This window comes from Rhopalosiphum padi, chromosome 3 (genome assembly GCF_020882245.1).
Source record: "Rhopalosiphum padi isolate XX-2018 chromosome 3, ASM2088224v1, whole genome shotgun sequence".
Taxonomy (NCBI): domain Eukaryota; kingdom Metazoa; phylum Arthropoda; class Insecta; order Hemiptera; family Aphididae; genus Rhopalosiphum; species Rhopalosiphum padi.
The window spans coordinates 2,076,615-2,098,139 of record NC_083599.1 but is presented as its reverse complement, the minus strand read 5'-3'; the positions used below and the strand labels follow the sequence as shown (position 1 = coordinate 2,098,139).

Genomic DNA, 21,525 nt, shown 5'->3' with positions numbered 1-21,525 from the left:
TTATAACAATTATAACATAAACAAATTCTTACCAAAATGTGTATTATGTTTTCGATTATTTAATCTCTTAGGAATTCTGATACGTGAACTAGAATATATTAGGCCACTTGATTTTAAAGTTCTCATAGAGTTATAAAACTTTGCATAGAGTTTTCCTTTTGGATTTTTATTCGATTCATATTTCATAAAGTATGTATCCTAAAATTAAGGTTTCAAATAGGTTATTAACAAACGTTATAATTTTTATTTTATAAATTCATTCAAAATGGTACACTAAATACACTAAATTATCATAAACTAACAAATCATATAAAGATATAAAGATATAAAGTCCTATAGTGTTAAATAAAAATAATTGGAGAAATAATTGTGAATTTTAGAGGCAAAAGGGCCAGTGTTATAAAAAAAATATATGAATAAATGATAGTAAATGCGGAGGAAATAATTAAATAAAAGATAGTAATTTTCTTTTACATATATGACGACCTATGGGTATATAAAAATAAATGTATGAATATGGATAGGGAACACGAAAAAGAGACGAGACTAACGATTACAGCGATACTTCGAAGGAAGAAATCGATGATAGCAAAACTAAAGAAATAGGCGTAGAGTTAAATAAAAATAAGAAAAAAATAGATATCGTATTAAATACAGCGGAAGGTCACGAATATACACGGGAATTTATTAAAGAAGAGTATTTAAGTGAAATAAAACAAAAAAATGTATTATATATAACTTTTAGTTCAACTTTAGATAGCAAAAAAAGGGTTATAGGTACGCGCGTAAAAGCAAATAATATAATAAGTACATTCAGAGTTACCGCCACCAACGAGTAAACCTAGAGTAAAAATGGGCGAGGAAAACTCCACGGTGCGTTGTAAGCCTATAATCGAATATGATTTTTAATTAATTTCGAGTTCTGAAAATCTCGAGCGAGCCTGACCATCCGCGTGTGGACAAGCGTCACCGGATGTCATAAGATATGGATTTATCATCGCACGTGCATCCTGAAACGTGTATTAGCATGAGAACGAATGACGCACTTAGGAATAGGCCAGAAGAGACATGGGTAGTAGGCAGTGGCGGCTCGTAGTAGTTTAGCACAGAAGTGCGATGAAAAAATTAAAGAACTAATATATCATACAAAAAATTTAAATGATAAAATAATACAAAATAAAACACGTCGCCGTCCAATTTGAGCGACAAAATTCTCCACACATCATAAGCCGCCACGCCGCCGCGATGATATTATTACTTGTATAATATTATTAAGAGACCGCAACACTCGCATGTTAGGTTAGGTTACAAGTACGTCTTACAAGTACGTAATATAACAAATCTATGCTCAGCAGATCACGTTTAGCTCCGTTAGTTTAAAAATTAGAGTTAATTGACCTACCATGAAACTTGATGGTGAGAACATTATCTGTATTTTTATGTTGGTTTTTTTACGATTATTAAGTTTTTAAGTGAGTTATGAGCATTTTTAATTTACGCTATGTTATATACGCATAAATTTCTAAAAAATTGGACTATCGTAAAAAACCAACATACAAACACAGATAATTTTCTTACCATCAAGTTTCATAATAGGTCGATTCACTCTAATTTTTAAACTGACGGAGCTATAGGTGATCTGCTGAGCATAAATTTGCCATGTTATGCACTTATAAGACAGAGACAACACATGCGGGTGTGACGCCCTCTTAAACCTACAGTTTATAAGGGAAACCGGTATTTTTATGTATGATTCACAATGTCGCACAAGCTCCATATGATCATATTATACCCGTATAATAACATCGCGAGTTCATAACGATATTATAATAAACTATGAAAATAATTTTAATAATAATTAAAAATGTATGATGTATAGGTAATGTTAATGTATAATATACTAAAATATGTAATTATTTATTTTGTAAATATATTAATTATACTACAAATTGTTCATTTCTGTAGGGAGTGCACATATGCACGAGTCGCCATTGGTAGTAGGTCGAGGGGCACTGACTATATAAGGGGGCCCTGGAGAGGACTCCGATAGACGTGATTTACCAGAGTTAGCGCAAGCACCTTCACGTCAGTCTACGTCAGAATTTAATTATTTGGACTTAAAAAAAATTTTCAATTAAAAAAACATTTGGAATATTTTTCAATTAAATTAATAAACGACACTTAGGAATATTTTGGCACTTATATTATTTCGACAACCAGTTGTTGGCCCACTACAATAGCATTAATAATAATAATAATAATAGTGTAACGCCGATAACTTGCAGTTATTGTAGCATATTGATAGTGCTATTTGTTACAGTAGGCAAAGAGATGAGTGCAATAATGTAAATCAGTCGAGAAACGGGCAAACTTCGAACGGAAACGCCGCAACGGCATCCGTTCGATAAGCCAAATAGTAACCGAAAGACGTACTACGGTCTACGACTACCACGGTTTTGGCTCACTATAATATAATATTTTCTATGGTCGTAACGGATCCAGAGAACGCGGTCGGTTTGTTTCGTGCGATCAGCAGTCAACAAAATGAGAACCACTAAAAATTGAACGTATTTGTACATAATTATTACCAAATAATATTATAGTAACGTCGCCGCAGTCCCGCCGACGACACTGTAACCGCCGCCGCCGCCGCCGCCGCCGCAGTACCGCCGACAACACTGTAACCGCCGCCGCCGCCGCCGCCGCCGACTCCCACCATGTAACAGATGGCTTGGAATGCCTGTCTACACAGTACACTTCTACAGCGCTGCAACTACACCAGTCTGGCGTCGATCTTTTGTTCACTTCTTGCTTGTTGTATGTATCGCGTACTGTTGAACGTCCATTTTATGTTCTCACCATTTCCGAGCCCACAGCAAATGTCAGCAATCGCTTTCCGTGGGATTCACCGTCTCGGTCGTCGTAACGTTAATAATAGGTATGTAGTTATAATATATTTTTACTGTTTATAATGTCCATCGACGCAGATGTCGATTTCGCGTCTAGTAAACACATGTGTTAGTGTGCCTATTGTTTATTTTATCTGTCGTTTATGATAGGTGTCGGTCCCATTTTCAGTTCCTACAGGTTTTCGTTTCGATGGTGAGAACTTCTTGATTCATTACTGGGTGATTGTAGAACAGTCTCGTCATGAAAGCCGGAGCGGCTGCGTTGAACACTGATCCCATCCAGAGCAAGGACGATAGTTGTTTGTCGTGCAGAGTATCCGGATCTGTTACTTTCCTACTAGTTGCTGCATATTTTGTTTTGGTTGCAAGCACGTGAAACTCATGTATTACTTTGGAACTCCAAGTATGTATAACACTACATTATACTATTTTTCATGATGTTTGAATGCTTTAAATAGTAGCCTGTGAAAAGATAGGTAATGCAAACTGTTAATGTTTCCATATCATATTGTCAACCTATCAATCATATTCGCAATGTTTTAAATTTATATTTTTTTTTTACAGGTATGATATATCTAGCTGTGGCAAGAGAAATAGATTTGACACCTTTTAGCGGTTAACATTTCAATACCAACTATGTGTTCAGCATTTACATTATGGTTACAAAGATTCACTATTAGGTAAATTGCATAAAGTAGAATACCTATTGTATTTTTATAATACTTTGATCTTGCTATACAATATTGCTTGGATTGTACAATTCAATTAATACAATTGATTTATTTTTACGTATCATGATGTATGATATACATAATTAGGTATCAATTTAGTATTTTTTTAAAGTTTATAGTTATTAATAGATTGTGTTAGAGTTAATGAACCATATTAATTTTAGGTTACTATGTATTCCATAATTATTGTTGTAGAAGTGTGTGTATAACTTAGTAGGACGTTAGTCCAGGGCTCGGAAGTTATAGCACTAAAAAAATTAATTTATAGCGCTTAAATATGCACATAAAAACATTAATATCAGCGCTTTAAATAGCACTAAAAATTGGAAAATATGCAAAATAAAATTTTCAACAAATTTTTTTAAACATGAAATTTAAGATATATTCAATTTTACAGATTTTTAATGTTTTTCATAGAATATGATGGCAGGTATCGATAGGTTAAGGTTAGGTTATCGTTATCAGAAACGAACGAAATTGTCTGATTTAATCGACGATAACAACGGTCTAAGGCCGTTTATTTCGGATGCTTATCATCTTAAAATAAAAAAATTTGTTTTCGTTCACATATTCATAGGTAGCTGTTTAGTAGGTTAACTAAATTTAGTTTTTAAAAATATGCCCATAAACAGCATTTATAACTCCAAATTAGCAATATAGCTCCAATAATATGTATTTATGTGAAAATATACCCAAAAATAGCACTAAAAACTTTAAATTAGCAAAATAGCTGTAAAAACCGTAAATATGCAAAAAATAGCAAAATAAAATTTTGTGTAGACATCAGAGAAATGTGAAACATATTTGAGGGGTTGAGTGCAATAGTGGCCTATTCCATCAAATGGTTAATGTGAGTAATACACGTTTTCAATTTCTCTGAAAATTTGATTAAAAAAATCAATATTTAAAAACGAATTAAATTTAACTATTGTTTCATATTAAATATTAATACATCTAAGACATAATTCTAAGAGTTATTTGGGAACAAAACATACAAAATTCCCCAAATTTTTGTTGGATAGGCCACTTTTGCGCTCATGCATAGTTATATTTTACCATAAAACATGTTCTTAGGCCAGCTGATATTGTAATAAAAATAATTACAATATATAATAATATAATCCAATTTGAACCTTTTGTCAAAATAATATGTTATTACAAATAGGTATCTAATAAATAATAAACAATGTATATTTTTTTATTGTTTTAAAATAAAATCACAATATTTTTTAAAATTAAATAATAGTAACTTAATTTTAGTATCACTTTAAAAAATATGACTTATAACAAAAAAAAAAACAATTCAGCCTTTTAATAGTTAACAAAAACTTTAAAAATTATGACTAACAAATAAAAATAACTTCCGTTAATATTATAATATGAAAAAAAAAACAATTCAGCCTTTTAATAGTTTTATTACAACTGTAAAATCACAACATTCTTAAAAATTACTTATTAATAGTTAAAAAACACTTATAAAAATATGACTTATATTTTTGAATTACCAAGTACATAAAAAAAGTTCAAATTAATAATAGTCTAAAAAATACATTTTTAAAAAAGTAACAATATTATATTTTTTTTAGATTTTTATAGAATTCATGATGTATTGGAGGAATAAACTGTAATAATTCCATGAGGTCATTATATTTTTCATTACTAATTGCCAGCCCATTGGGATAAAGTTGTTCTAATTCTTTTGGTTTTGCCATCAAACGTTTGGAAAAATTGACAGAAATAAATGCAACAAACTCATTAGAATATTTAAAAAACATTTTGTAAGGTTTATCTTTTACAAAGTACAACCATTGCATTTTCATCCATTCTACTTTTTCTCCATCAGCATTAACTTTTCTATTGGTAATATCTTTTTCAAGTAATATAGTAGATTTGAAATCTTCTTGTCTCATCTGAATAACCTTAAACGAATTTTTTTTTCGAGCACTTTCAATAACTTTTATCCAGTCATTTGGTACATAAATTTCAGAGTGATACCTTTTTTCTTTTTCAATCACTCCAATATCCCTATCACAGGCTAAGTAAGAGTGTCCTGAAACTAGAAACTTATGATGTATTTCAGTGGGTAAATAGTCATTTGAGCCAACTACAAAATTGCAAATTAAGGCCATTTTTATATTCTGGTTTTGTCCTCCGCATTGATCACTATACATAATAAGTTGTTCTGTATGTACATAGTTTTTTATGAAATGTAACAAGCATGATCCAATTTCTTGTGGTCCACGTGATGCCATGGATTCATTCCAGACATACATATAAGCATCGTTCGTAGTTAAATTATGTATACCTAAATTGTATGTACTTAACTGTCTTTTATAATAAGCCACTCCAACAGAAAGGGATGGAGTAGAGAGAGTTTTCATTAGATCAAAAGCTATAACAGTGACTTTATTAGGATCAGTTTTACATAATTCTACATCATTATTCATTCCATTCCGAGCTGATTCTGCTTTTCTAAGGTGTAACTCATGGTCAGCATTTAATTGTATTTTTTCATTTTCAGGAGCTACTTTAATTTGGTTTTTATACATGTCACACCTTTTACAACTGTCTGAGACAGGTGGATGAAACGATAAATTAAAATCTCTGTTAAATGTTTTTCTAAATGTAAACATAGAAACTGGTTCATTATTTTCTTGTTTGTACAAATTGTACATAATAGAAATATTTAAATTAGGACTTAAATAGTTCTTGTTCATATTATCATTTCTAGAGTAATGCGATGTAGAAGTTGGAAATTTCTTAATGAATTCTCTAACTTCAGAAATTTTATCAATAGGAACTTTATTCACAGCATCTCCTCTACCACGGCGATCCGAAGGTGGAGTAGTTCCTTCAAGTTTACCAACTAAGGCTCTAGAGTCTAGTAATACGACCATCTGATATGTTAAATGATTTTTAAAAAATATCTTTACATGCTTTTATAGTAATGCCCGTCTCTAATGGCAAATAATATATACGACTAAACTCTTTACGTGAATCACTACCATTCTTAACATAACTTATTTTTTTTTTAATAACATTGATGAGATTACATAGATATGAAGTTTGTTGATCGTGACTTCCTAAGGAGTAGTATAAATCAAATTTTTTTTTTTTTGATCAAATGTAAGTAAATCGTGACATTTTTCATTACATAAGCACTGAATATCTTTATATTGTTTTGCTGGAATTATTTTACCCCTACTGCTAATATATTGTTTACCTGAATTTCTTAACGATTTTCTTATATTTCTTTTCCATTTGGTTTCGTTTTTAAGTCTTTTCCGGCCTTTGTTTTCGCCATCACTAGGTTCATTTTGTACATCATCAGCTTGAATCTCACTTTCAGAACTTGTGTCATTTGATTTCGATGGCACATAATATGATGTTGACGAATATTCATCTTCGGAATCCGTGAATTGAATATTTAGATCTGTTAAGTTTTAATATTAACATTATTGTATTATTTTTATGAACAGTACATTCAATAATATTTTATTACCTTTAGACATTGTGAAGGTTGCTCTTTAATCTTGAACGGACTCACACTTAAAAAAATGTAGGTAACTACTAACTAGATTATTAATTACGATAACACGAATAATTGAATGGCGTTATACAGAAAGCAACCATCCCACTAATGTTCTATATGGATATAATTGATGTTTTAGAAAAATATATTTTTTAAATTTGTTTACAGCTCATATGATTTAAAACCAAAATATCTTATTAATTGAATGTATTTATTATTTTAATGACTTACTAATATATTCCTAATACAATCAATACTCACTATTATTTTAATATTTGTGGTTGGTTGTCTTGTGATAAATGTAAAAATGTGGTATGGTTGCTTTATGTCGGTTGGTTGTTTTATGATTAATGTAAAAATGTGGTATAGTTGGTTGTTTTCAATGTATGCTATAACATATTTTTTAATCTTTAATAAAATACACTTATGTGATTAACTTTGGTAGTTAACAATTTTATTCATCAAACATAATTTCTTAAACTTAAATAGTAACGTTTATCTCAGTCTTTGAGTTATTTCATTAAAAAACAATATGTGTAACAACAAAATTAATAAAAAGTCTTAAAACAAAAACAAATACAACAACCTTTTTTAGTATCATAAAAATAATAATTATAAACTTAACAGCATTTAATATATCTCAGTCTGAGTTATAATAATTAAATAGTTAAATAGTGTAATTCAAAATTTTAAAAAAAGTATTATTAATCAATATTATTAGTTTCTATGTCAAAATCTAAATTCTCATTGAAACCATTAACATCTTCTACAATGATACCATTTCCTGTAAAATGTGTATAAAATTCTTGAGCATCAGCAGGTATGAGATGCATTATTGACTTAATATCATCAAGTTTTGCTTGGTTGATCTCTTTCCCATTAGGCCATAGTTTAATTAGTAGGGTTTCACATGGAAATAATATGTCATTTGATATTCTACCACAACCACGTTTTTCAATATTTATATCTAAAAAGTTTTCATCCGATAAGGTTGTACTCATTAACAATGAAAATGGTTGATTACGGCATAATTTAATTTGTCTTGCTTGTAGCCTAATTGATCCTATAGGACATCCTATAACCTAACCTAATTGATTTTGTCACCAGAGACAGATACCTTTTGATTAGTAGTTTTTTTCTCCAACATTTCTGAGCTAACAAAGTCTTCATCATTCATTTGAATAACTATTAATAACCATTGTCGCCAAGGCTGTAGCCAGAAAAAAATTTTGGGGGTTTAAAGTATAAATATGTTATATTATACAAGTTTTAAGTATATTAGTAATTTAAACATATTCAATCTTATTTCAAGAAAAAATTTGGGGGGATCTGAACCCTCACCCCCCTGGCAACACCCTTGATTATCGGTTAAGAGATCTGCACTAAAATGATCTCCACAAACTTAATATAGCGGTAAACATAACAAACTTAATAAAAAGATAGAATAAATATAAGATAGTTTAATTAGAATTAAATTAAAATTAATTTATTAATTTAAATATTTTAATATCACATTACACGCCTCAGAATCTTACATCAGTATTATTATATTAATTATTAAATTTCATTTATAACTAACATAGAAAAAGGAAAGTATACCACTGTTGGGGTTGTTAATTCATTACAATTATTGTTTAATTGCAAACTTGGTGTAGACATTCAATTACTAATAATGTTTAAAATATTTAGGGTGTTTAGAATTTATACTTAAAAAAATTTATCTCTGTTACATGTTTCAGGGAATGACCAGTTACATATAAAATATCTATAGAGAGTCATGGGACCCTGTGGATATAATTAACGTAGCTGTTTTAGATCTAAAACATATTTTAATTGGTACCTAGGACTTAATAATAATAATTATTTTTAAATTGCTTACTAAATACTTATGATAATCAATACTTACAATGCATGTAGCTTCAAGTTTTATAATGGTAGGTGGCTGAATTATAGTTGTATAGAGTCCTGTAGTAGGTAATGTGTTGAGGTCTAATGTGTACAGCAAACTGTTGCTTTTACAAACTATGTATTAGCAAAAGGCCTTACAGTTAATTGTGCATGAGTGTCATGAAAAATAATTAATACATTATCCTTATTTATTATCTGAAATTGATTATTAAATTAAATTATATGTTTGTCGTGCAGTGTATCCGGATCTGTTACTTTCCTACTAGTTGCTGCATATTTTGTTTTGGTTGCAAGCACGTGAAACTCATGTATTACTTTGGAACTCCAAGTATGTATAACACTACATCATACTATTTTTCATGATGTTTGAATGCTTTAAATAGTAGCCTGTGAAAAGATAGGTAATGCAAACTGTTAATGTTTCCATATCATATTGTCAACCTATCAATCATATTCGCAATGTTTTAAATTTATATTTTTTTTTTACAGGTATGATATATCTAGCTGTGGCAAGAGAAATAGATTTGACACCTTTTAGCGGTTAACATTTCAATACCAACTATGTGTTCAGCATTTACATTATGGTTACAAAGATTCACTATTAGGTAAATTGCATAAAGTAGAATACCTATTGTATTTTTATAATACTTTGATCTTGCTATACAATATTGCTTGGATTGCACAATTCAATTAATACAATTGATTTATTTTTACGTATCATGATGTATGATATATATAATTAGGTATCAATTTAGTATTTTTTTAAAGTTTATAGTTATTAATAGATTGTGTTAGAGTTAATGAACCATATTAATTTTAGGTTACTATGTATTCCATAATTATTGTTGTAGAAGTGTGTGTATAACTTAGTAGGACATTACTGTTTCTTTGAATAGGTACATGTAATTTTTTTAAGCGTTCTATTATTATTTTATTCTCTGATAGTTTATTATTGTATATTTAAATCTTTTGGTTTATTTTCACATATATTATTTCTTTGGAACAATAGATAATTTTTTAATAATATAAATTATTAAATTTCATTCATAACTAACATAGAAAAAGGAAAGTATACCACTTTTGGGGTTGATAATTCATTACAATTATTGTTTAATTTTATGAATTTGATGGAATTAAAAAGCAATTAACTTCACTTTGACGAGAAATTCATTGTGATTATGGAATAATAGATAATTTTTTAAATAAATAACATAGAAAAAGGAAAGTATACCACTTTTGGGGTTGTTAATTTATTACAATTATTGTTTAATTTTATGAATTTGATGGAATTAAAAAGCAACTAACTTCACTTTGACGAGAAATTCATTGTGATTATCGAATAATAGATAATTTTATAATAATATAAAGTATTAAATTTCATTCATAAATAACATAGAAAAAGGAAAGTATACTACTGTTGGGGTTGTTAATTCATTCCAATTATTGTTTAATTTTATGAATTTGATGGAATTAAAAAGCAATTAACTTCACTTTGACGAGAAATTCATTGTGATTATGGAATAATAGATAATTTTTTAAATAAATAACATAGAAAAAGGAAAGTATACCACTTTTGGGGTTGTTAATTTATTACAATTATTGTTTAATTTTATGAATTTGATGGAATTAAAAAGCAATTAACTTCAATTTGACGAGAAATTCATTGTGATTATGGAATAATAGATAATTTTTCAAATAAATAACATAGAAAAAGGAAAGTATACCACTGTTGGGGTTGTTAATTTATTACAATTATTGTTTAATTTTATGAATTTGATGGAATTAAAAAGCAATTAACTTCAATTTGACGAGAAATTCATTGTGATTATCGAATAATAGATAATTTTATAATAATATAAAGTATTAAATTTCATTCATAAATAACATGGAAAAAGGAAAGTATACTACTGTTGGGGTTGTTAATTCATTCCAATTATTGTTTAATTTTATGAATTTGATGGAATTAAAAAGCAACTAACTTCACCTTGACGAGAAATTCATTGTGATTATCGAATAATAGATAATTTTATAATAATATAAAGTATTAAATTTCATTCATAAATAACATAGAAAAAGGAAAGTATACTACTGTTGGGGTTGTTAATTCATTCCAATTATTGTTTAATTTTATGAATTTGATGGAATTAAAAAGCAATTAACTTCACTTTGACGAGAAATTCATTGTGATTATGGAATAATAGATAATTTTTTAAATAAATAACATAGAAAAAGGAAAGTATACCACTTTTGGGGTTGTTAATTTATTACAATTATTGTTTAATTTTATGAATTTGATGGAATTAAAAAGCAATTAACTTCAATTTGACGAGAAATTCATTGTGATTATCGAATAATAGATAATTTTATAATAATATAAAGTATTAAATTTCATTCATAAAGAACATGGAAAAAGGAAAGTATACTACTGTTGGGGTTGTTAATTCATTCCAATTATTGTTTAATTTTATGAATTTGATGGAATTAAAAAGCAACTAACTTCACCTTGACGAGAAATTCATTGTGATTATGGAATAATAGATAATTATTTAACCCTTAACTTGGCAAGCATAAAAATATTTGAATGAAAATTTTAAAGTAGATATTTTTAAACTAATTTAAGGTCGCTGAATTCAAAAATGTTATCAAAAAAAATATTGGACTTGAAAGTTCAAAGTTATGAATTGTATCTTAAAAGATACATTGCCATAACCCAATACTAATATTCATGTAGCTAAAAAGATACATTGCCAGAAATCACGTAAAAAAAAACAAGTATAAAATTATGTAATTTTAACATAAAAGTAACTTTTATTATTTAACATTTCAGGAACTTAAAACTTAAACTTTTAACATAACAATACAGACTTATGTTGTCACAGAACAGTATCACATTTATTTAATTATCACATTAGTTTTTTATTAATACTAACATAGAAATATTTAAAAAATCAAAACTAATATTATCAATATGAAGATAAAATATTACAAATATAAAATATAACACATTTTTACAGCAATTTCTTTTTGCTAAATTTAAAATAAAAATCTTATAAAATGTAAAAATAACAGCTGATATTATTCAGTTATAAATAATCAACAAAATTAAGTCTCAATCTTTAAATAATAAAAAAATAATAATCAACAAATTAAAAACAAAGTTATACATGTATATTGTATAGATAAAATAACATATTTTTATAGCAATTTCTTTTTGCCTAATTAACAATAAAAATAAAATAAATAATAAAAAGTAATGATAACTCAGTCTTATATATAATATAAAATTTATTTTTTGGTATGGAAATCATTGAAACAGTCTCTATTTTTCAGTGTGCATAAACGTGTATCACATTTTGTACAGATGTAGACTGTCTGACCTTTTTTACAGTGGCGGCATCGACCTTTTGATACACGAGTTGGAAAATGATCAAATCTATCAAATTTTATGTCACTAATAGGTCTAGGAATCACAGTTCGCCTGATCTTTTGTACATGTTCCATTTGATTATTTTTGTTAGGTTTTCTACCCACTTTAGGTTTTTCTTTTCCAGATAGTGCTATGGCTACATGTATACGAAATTCTTTTAAACGCATAATCTTTTTTTCTTTTAATTGGTTACAATCCCTTCGATATGTCAACCAAGCATTATTGATACATATGTCAAGTAATTGGGAAAATACAGCCATATACCACTTATGTGTTTTCAGCCCGGTTCTATACAACGCCACCAACATGTCTGATAAGTCAACACCACCCATGTGGGTGTTATATTCCTCAACAATTTTTGGCATTGGTACATCAACTCGACTTTTCTTTTCTTTAGAATATCTTTTTATGCTCTTAATAGGGTCAGCGGATACATAAGAACTTATTAAACATACTGGTTTGTTATCTAACCATTTTAAAGTTAGAACTTTTTTTTTTCTGTCACACATGTAGCTAAAACTACCTCTTCCTTTTTTTTTTAGTTGTTTTTCCTCTAATAATGGACAATGTCGAAGTCGATTTTGTTGAACAGTTCCTAGACTCAATGTTCCATATTTTTCCCTCAAATAATAAACCAATTCAGGAGAACTGAAAAAATTGTCAAAATAAACGATACTTAAGATTTTGTCTGGAATTGTTGACACTAATGCAAGGATAACTTTTGGTCCAAGTCCAAAAAACTTCTCTTCATAATCACTAAAATTGTAATTATTGAATGTATTTTCTCCACAGTAAGGAAAAAAATCATAAACCAGACCGTTGATACCTGAGCGAACAAAAAATTTAAATCCCCATTTTTTTGGTTTCGATTTTATATATTGCCGTCGAGAGCCAGCTTTTTTCCCTTTATAAGGTACCATCATTTCATCAATTGAGAAACGTTTGCCTTGTTCTTGATTCAAGCAATTTCGACGAATAATGTCGATAAGAGGTCTTACCTTATAAAATTTATCATTTTCATTATACTCGGCGTTATTATTAAAATGTATATTTTTTAGAATTTTTTGATATTTTTTAAGTGGCATTATGTTTGAAACTTTTTCATAACTCATTAGATGAGACCAGTAGTCAGTATAGGCTGGTAACTTAGCCACTCCCATCCATAATTCTATACTTAAAAAATCCTGAAGTTCATTTACAGTTAAATTAATTGACTTACCACTTTTTGCTACTGAATAGAGATTTGTTTGTTCTACAATCAGTTCAAATAAATCATCAGAAAAAAAACTTTTAAAATACTCAACAGGAGTCAGTACATGATCATGTTGTGTATGAAATTCATATTCAGGAACATTAACTTCAAAATTCATTTTTTTCCCGGCTACCCAATTAAATTGCATGTGGTCAATTTTTCTAATTTTTTTCCTTTGGTTAGGTAGTATATTAATATTCTCAATGTCAGGTGACATACATGGTAATGGAATTGGAGGCGTTTCTGCATTTCTCAACAAACGTTTAGACCTTCTTGCAGATTCGGATGATAAAACTGTTTTTTTTTTACTAACTGATGAAGATATATTATTCATAAGAGTAGGAGTATGTGGCTCTATATTTTGTGGTATTTCTATTTCTATTATATCAGCAACAGCATTATCACTTGTAATAGATTGTAAATCTTCAAAATCTTCTAAAAACTAAATATAAAACATAAATTTAGATATTGTAAGTATTTGGTATTATATTACAGTGTAAATAAAATAACCTCATCAATTGGATTTAACTCAATATCTCTGAGAAGTTCATCTACATCATTCTCTATTGCCTCAATAGGTAATGGTGATTCACATAATATTTCTCCAATTGAATGATATGATTCAACTGAATCATCATCAGAACTTTCACTACTATCCTTACCAGGGGGAAGCATAGTTAAAATTTTTTCTGCTCTACGGCGTTGCATTTCTATAAAGATTTCTAAAAAAAATATTTCTTTTTGTAGCAATAATTGATATAAATAATAAATAATATAATACTTATTGTATAAATTTAGTGACATTTTCTAAATTACATTATAAAGAAATCAAGCAATGTCACTTTTAAGATACAACAGAGTAAAATAGTCATTCACAGCAATGTATCTTTTTAGGTACATATAAAATAATTATATTAAACAATGATTCTAGCAATGTATCTTTTTGGATACATACTTTTAGGATTGATATAAAATCAACATTAAGGCATATATTATTAAATATTTTGCATAAAAATGAATGTTATACTCACCTGAACTAAGTTAATGCAAATTTGACACTTGTAACACATTTAAATGTGATGAACTCGGCAGTTGAAGTCAACGAGTTTGATTAAAATTTATTTTCTTAAAATGATAACAGAAAACAGCGATTATCACTCCTAATCGTCGTAGAAACGTTATCATACTGTACTCACGTGAAACATATGACATTTATCAGTGTGTACAAATAATACAAATAAAAATATGTTAAATCAAATTCCGTATAAAAATTGACAAACTTTGTGTATCCAAAAAGATACAACACCAAGTTAAGGGTTAATAATATAAATTATTACATTTCATTCATAACTAACATAGAAAAAGGAAAATATACCACTTTTGGGGTTGATAATTAATTACAATTATTGTTTAATTGCAAACTTGGTGTAGACATCCAATTACTTATAACGTTTAAAATATTTATGGTATTTAGAATTTATATTTAAAAAAATTTATCACTGTTAAATGTTTGAGGGAATGACCAGTTACATATAAAATATCTATAGAGAGTCATGGGACCCTGTGGATATAATTAACGTAGCCGTTTTAGATCTAAAACATATTTTAATTGGTAACTAGCTTTTTGTGAGTTTTCGGTTTAATCAGAAATAACAAAATATATAATACAACTTGATTTTACGAAGGTCTTATTGTCTAAAAAATGTTAATCCATTTATAATAATTAAACTTTTAACTGAAAATTGAATAATAAATTTAGGTAACTACACATTGTTTGCCGTTAAGGCAATCAAGACATCTTTCTTCTTCTGGCAAGTCCACAATCTAACTTCACTAATATTAATCTTCATTAATTTTAATCGATGGTCAACCTAGCACATTGTTATGTTTCTTAACATATTTTTTTGCAGATAGGTCACTTTTACAAATGGCGTCTTAATCTATTTTCATTATTACAAAATTGTTTTCTTTGTTAGTCATAGAAATTTTCATTTAATTTATGAATAGTGTTCATTGCTATATCAAGTAAAAACAATTTTATGTTTGATGATATTGATATATCATTTGTAAATTTTAAGATATATTAGTAACATATTTATATTTATTGTAAAAATTAATGTATGATATAATTTAGCTCTAATATAACTAAATTTTTTATATCAACTTAATTTAAAATATTTGTTTCTAAATCAAAATGTTAGAAAATGTATATTATTGTATACATTATGATTAAACAATTATATATACTTCTAATAGCTATATGTTCTTATATACCACAATTGCTTTAACAATGATAATATATATTTGTTTTTAACAAAAAAAAAAAAAAAAATATGTTATGCATGTAGGTAATGTGTTTATGTTGTTTGTAAGTTTACCATTCAACTTATGATTGGTCAAATAACCTATGGTATTATATGATATATTCAGTAAATGTGCATATATGAGCCCCTGGCGCAGTCTAATGATTCGTAAGCTCAAAGATGTATAATTGAATGAATATTTTAAATTACAGTCCATAGTCATTTCAAACATAAATGTTTGGTTGTATTGGCTAATTTGTATATGTAATAAAAATATAGTTATTGTATGTACACAATAAGTATATTGTATGCCTACATGCAACGGAATTTTAAAAACATAATACACTAAAAGTTATAATCAAATGTTAAGAAAAGAATATTTAACAAATAGTTGTTATAAAGTATATATAATTAATTTTATTTTTATTATGTACTTAAAAATAATTTACTTATCAAACAAGTTCTATGTAACTTAACTTATTATTGTAATTAATAATTTATATGGTAAATATGTAAATAACCATCTATAAATATAAATTATATTGCTAGGAAAATAGTTCATTGAAAAAATTTAAAAAAATAAAAATTGCTTGTGTTATATTGTTAATATTAAAAAAATATTTATATAAATATTTATATATTTTTAAATATTATATCATACATTTTTTTAACAATATGTTTTATAAAAAAAGGGTTTTGAAAAGACAAAATTTAATGTTATCTTTTATAAAAATATGATCAACATAAAATATATTTTTTGTCTTGATATTTTCTTAATAAAATGTACATCAGACCATTAGTTTTGTTTTAAATTATTCTCTTCTAATTATCATAAACAAAAGTAATTAATTTTTACGGTATATTTGTGTTAGGTTAATCATCGTCCTAACAAATTATATGGAACATAGTAAAATATCCAAACAAGTTTTTATAAGCGTTTTTTTTTTTAATTTAAATTATTCAGTGTTTTTGTGAGTTGAATTTTTCTTAAGTCTAATTCATTAAATCTTGATATAGACTGACAAGAAAGTGCTTGCGTCAACTTTGGTTCAAATTACATCTGAAAAAGTCCTATCTAGAACTCTACTATATTGTAGTGGGCTGTAGTGTGCCAACAACTGGACGTTGATAAGTAGAGCGGATTTGAAAGCATTTACATATTTATTCTGGTTAATCATATGATATGCTTAGTGAGAACAATATTTGTTTCATGATATTTTCATGGTCTACTATTTTAATGACACCTATGTTAGTAATCACTTTTCTTTGTGCGATTTAAAATTAATATTTTCATGTCTACTATTTTAATGATACCTATGTTAGTAATCGTTTTTCTTTGTGCGATTTAAAATTAATATTTTCATGTCTACTAATTAACACGTTGACTGCGTATGTCTTTTTGCATTTCCCGCCCAGTGCGTACGTTACTTTTTTCATCAAATTTAATTTTGGTACTAAGAAAAAAGTTTTTAAATGTGTTCAATAATACATATTAACCTTTTTTTTCAACTTTGAGCTTTTGAACTTTCATGACGCCACTGAATTTTTTTTTCAACAGTGCGCATGGACGCCAATTGGCGTCTTAGTTATTTTCGTTGATTTTTTTTTAGAAATTCAAGGAAGTATATATATATAATTAAATAAACAATATACAAGTATTACAAAACCATTAATAAAATTGATTTTTATTATCTGAAAACTAAAAATTAAAAAAAAAAAAATTATTGTGTGTGAAACGATATAAAAAAATATGAATAGTATTAATTATTATTGATTACTTATACAGGTATGTAAAAATTTAAAATTTAAAAAAAAATGCAATTTATTCTGTATGAAATTTTTGAAAACATGTTGTTATACACAAACTTGGTTTTGTAGGGCAAGCGTCGCAGTAGTATGTACTATCTTTTCTAATACCATTTTTGTAGCACAGCTGACATCTTTTTCGCAAATTTCTCCCATTTCCACCCATTCCATGCGTAGATGGTATATGTTTTTCGATGCTCAACGATTTCGAAGGTTTTTCCGGCTTAGGTAATATTTTACTTAGAACAATTATGCGAAAATCATATAAACTTAATGTTTTACCGATATTATATTGATTATACAAATTATACGAGTTCAAGAGTAGCATTTGTATAATATGTATGCCTAGCTTTTTGTACCACCTGATCGTTTTTCTTGTAAAAGGGTAATAACTATTCATCTGGTCCTGTCTGTCGATACCACTCATAAACTTGTTGTATTTTTTAATTGGTAATGGTTTAAGAGTTTCTCTACCCTTACGATTAGTCGTTGGCACCATATCATTTTCAAACTCAGATGAGATGTACGTCACCTCCCTTTTGTCTTTCCACTTTCCTATCATAACATTGTTTGAATATTTTGAAACTGTTTCTCCAACTTTGAGTTTAGCAGTTACTACGTCCTTTGGAGTATTTAGTCTATTCGCCCTCAACGTGCCGGTACAATAGGTATTTTTTTCGAGCAATTTTTGAGCCAAATCATAACTATTATAAAAATTGTCCATGAAAATTGAGTGACCTGTGTTTAATTTTTCGTCCATCAGGTGTAAAACAACATTTGCCGCATGCCCTTTTCCACCCAAATCATCAGAAGCCCCAGTATATACTGCAAATTTAATTATAATACCATTAGGCTCAGTAAGCATGTATAATTTTATACCGTATTTATGACGTTTATTCTGAATAAACTGCCTGAATAAAAGACGTCCTCGCCATAGTACCATTGATTCGTCTAATGAGAGCTCTTTACCGGGGTAATACACATTATTAATTTTGTTATTGAAGTAATCAATCAAAGGTCTTATTTTAAAAAGTCTATCGGAATCATTTGAATCTACAGAGTTATCAGAAAAATGTAGATTTCGCATAATAAGAAAATAACGATCTCTACCCATATAGTTTGAAAAACAAGTTAAATTAAAAAGATGATGTTTTTTCCAATAGTCATTTATTCGGTTTAATTGTATTGTTCCCGTATGGATAGTGAGACCTATAAATGTCAACATTTCTTCAGGAGTAACTGGTTTCCAAAGTGATATACGACTTCTTGGGTTCGCAGAAAGTCTAAGAAATTCATACTCGGCATATTTGTTAGTTTCGTTCACCAATAAATTCAAAAATGTGTCGTCCAAAAGTAATCTAAAAAAAATCATACGGATTTCCTTCTCCTGGTATAGGTACAAGAAGTTGTTTTTGTTTAGTAAATGGAAATTGTTGCAAATTTGGATTATCTTGCCAAAAAATTTGAGGGGGTCGAGTAACACAATTAGAAACATCATCGAAACTATTAGGCACTTCAACTTCATCTTCGCTTTCAGATGAGTTTTCGTCACATAAAATCCCTACACTACATTCGCTACCAGAATCGTCAAAATCAAAAAGATTGTCTTCTTCGTCGGAGTCTAAAAGCAGCTGAATTTCACGTTCATTAGGGAATTTACCAACACACGCCCTTTTAGGTCGTGACGGACCAGCCTGATCTCTATCCATGATAATTAACAATATAATACCTACCAAAGAAAAATATCAATTTCAAACTTTGTATTTGTCATATCGTATAGCGAAATATAAGAAATAACTTACCAGAGGAGCAGCTAACGTCCACCACTGACGATAAATAAATCGAAAATAATAATATTTATACGCTGTCAATAAAGTCGAGATTTATTATAATATGGTCTATCAATAATAAGATAATTTGTAATTGTGTCGGGATATGCATAAAAAAATAAACAGATAAAGATATGTCCAATAATATCGATTAAACTAAAAAACAATAGTATTCTAAAAATAACAAAGAAACTGCTCCTATATGGTCATACATCCAAACGGCGTATGAATACATATTTTAAAACATGCGTTTAATCACGCTAAATAATAAAAAAACCACATTAAGCAACGCGTAACGAGTAATAAACCATTTACTTTTAATATATTGTGGACGCCATTTGGAGTCAAACGCGTTGCTGATTGATACTCATGACACCAATTGGCGTCAGTACGCAGTCAACGTGTTAAATGATACCTATGTTAGTAATCACTTTTCTTTGTGCGATTTAAAATTAATATTTCCATGGTCTACTATTTTATAATCGTTCTTCTTTGTGCGATTTAAAATTAATATTTTCATGGTCTACTATTTTAATAATACCTCAGTTAGTAATCAATTTTCTTTGTGCGATTTAAAATTAATATATTCATTGTATACTATTTTATGATACTTCAGTTATTAATCACTTTTCTTTGTGCGATTTAAAATTAATATATTCATTGTATACTAATTTAATGATACTTATTTTAGTAATCGCTTTTCTTTGTGCGATTTAAAATTAATATTTTCTCGGTCTACTAATTTAATGATACTTATTTTAGTAATCGCTTTTCTTTGTGCGATTTAAAATTAATATATTTATTGAATACTATTTTATGATACATCAGTTATAAATCACTTTTCTTTGTGCGATTTAAAATTAATATATTCATTGTATACTAATTTAAAGATACCTATGTTAGTAATCACTTTTCATTGTGCGATTTAAAATTAATATATTCATTGTATACTAATTTAATGATACCTATGTTAGTAATCACTTTTCATTGTGCGATTTAAAATTAATATATTCATTGTATACTAATTTAATGATACCTATGTTAGTAATCACTTTTCTTTGTGCGATTTAAAATTAATATTTCCATGGTCTACTATTTTATAATCTTTCTTCTTTGTGCGATTTAAAATTAATATTTTCATTGTAAACTCATTTAATGATACCTATTTTAGTAATCACTTTTCTTTGTGCGATTTAAAATTAATATTTTCATTGTATACTAATTTAATGATTCCTATGTTAGTAATCAATTTTCTTTGTGCGATTTAAAATTAATATATTCATCGTATACTATTTTATGATACTTCAGTTATTAATCACTTTTCTTTGAGCGATTTAAAATTAATATTTTCTCGGTCTACTAATTTAATGATACTTATTTTAGTAATCGCTTTTCTTTGTGCGATTTAAAATTAATATTTCATTGATACCTATGTTAGTAATCACTTTTCTTTGTGCGATTTAAAATTAATATATTCATTGTATACTAATTTAATGATACCTATGTTAGTAATCACTTTTCTTTGAGCGATTTAAAATTCATATTTTCTCGGTCTACTAATTTAATGATACATCAGTTAGTGATCGTTTTTCTTTGTGCGATTTAAAATTAATATTTTCATTGTCTACTATTTTAAAGATAGCTCAGTTAGTAATCGTTTTTCTTTGTGCGATTTAAAATTAATATTTTCATGGTCTACTATTTTATGATACTTCAGTTAGTAATCACTTTTCTTTGTGCGATTTAAAATTAATATTTTCTTTGTAAACTAATTTAATGATACCTATTTTAGTAATCGCTTTTCTTTGTGCGATTTAAAATTAATATT

At 27.6% G+C, this 21,525-nt stretch overlaps 1 protein-coding gene and 1 long non-coding RNA gene across 3 annotated transcripts; one reads left to right on the top strand and one right to left on the bottom strand.

The window, feature by feature from the left end:
• The first annotated feature begins 2,682 nt into the window (after positions 1-2,682).
• On the top strand, positions 2,683-20,324 carry LOC132927783 (uncharacterized). Of its 2 annotated transcripts, XR_009661839.1 has the most exons (6): positions 2,683-2,938; positions 3,060-3,312; positions 3,474-3,589; positions 9,318-9,408; positions 9,570-9,685; positions 17,080-20,324. It is a non-coding gene; the product is annotated as an uncharacterized LOC132927783 (long non-coding RNA). The 2 variants fall into 2 exon arrangements; XR_009661840.1 differs by lacking the exon at positions 17,080-20,324 and having other exon boundaries at positions 2,687-2,938; positions 9,570-10,073.
• LOC132923799 (piggyBac transposable element-derived protein 3-like) lies at positions 12,366-14,913 on the bottom strand. Its single transcript, XM_060987770.1, has 4 exons — positions 14,791-14,913; positions 14,270-14,481; positions 13,539-14,201; positions 12,366-13,505 (listed from the first exon to the last, which is right to left on the bottom strand). The coding sequence occupies exons 2-4, from the start codon at positions 14,465-14,467 to the stop codon at positions 12,366-12,368; spliced, it is 2,001 nt and encodes a 666-aa protein (XP_060843753.1). The 5' UTR covers positions 14,468-14,481; positions 14,791-14,913.
• Positions 20,325-21,525: the final 1,201 nt, after the last annotated feature.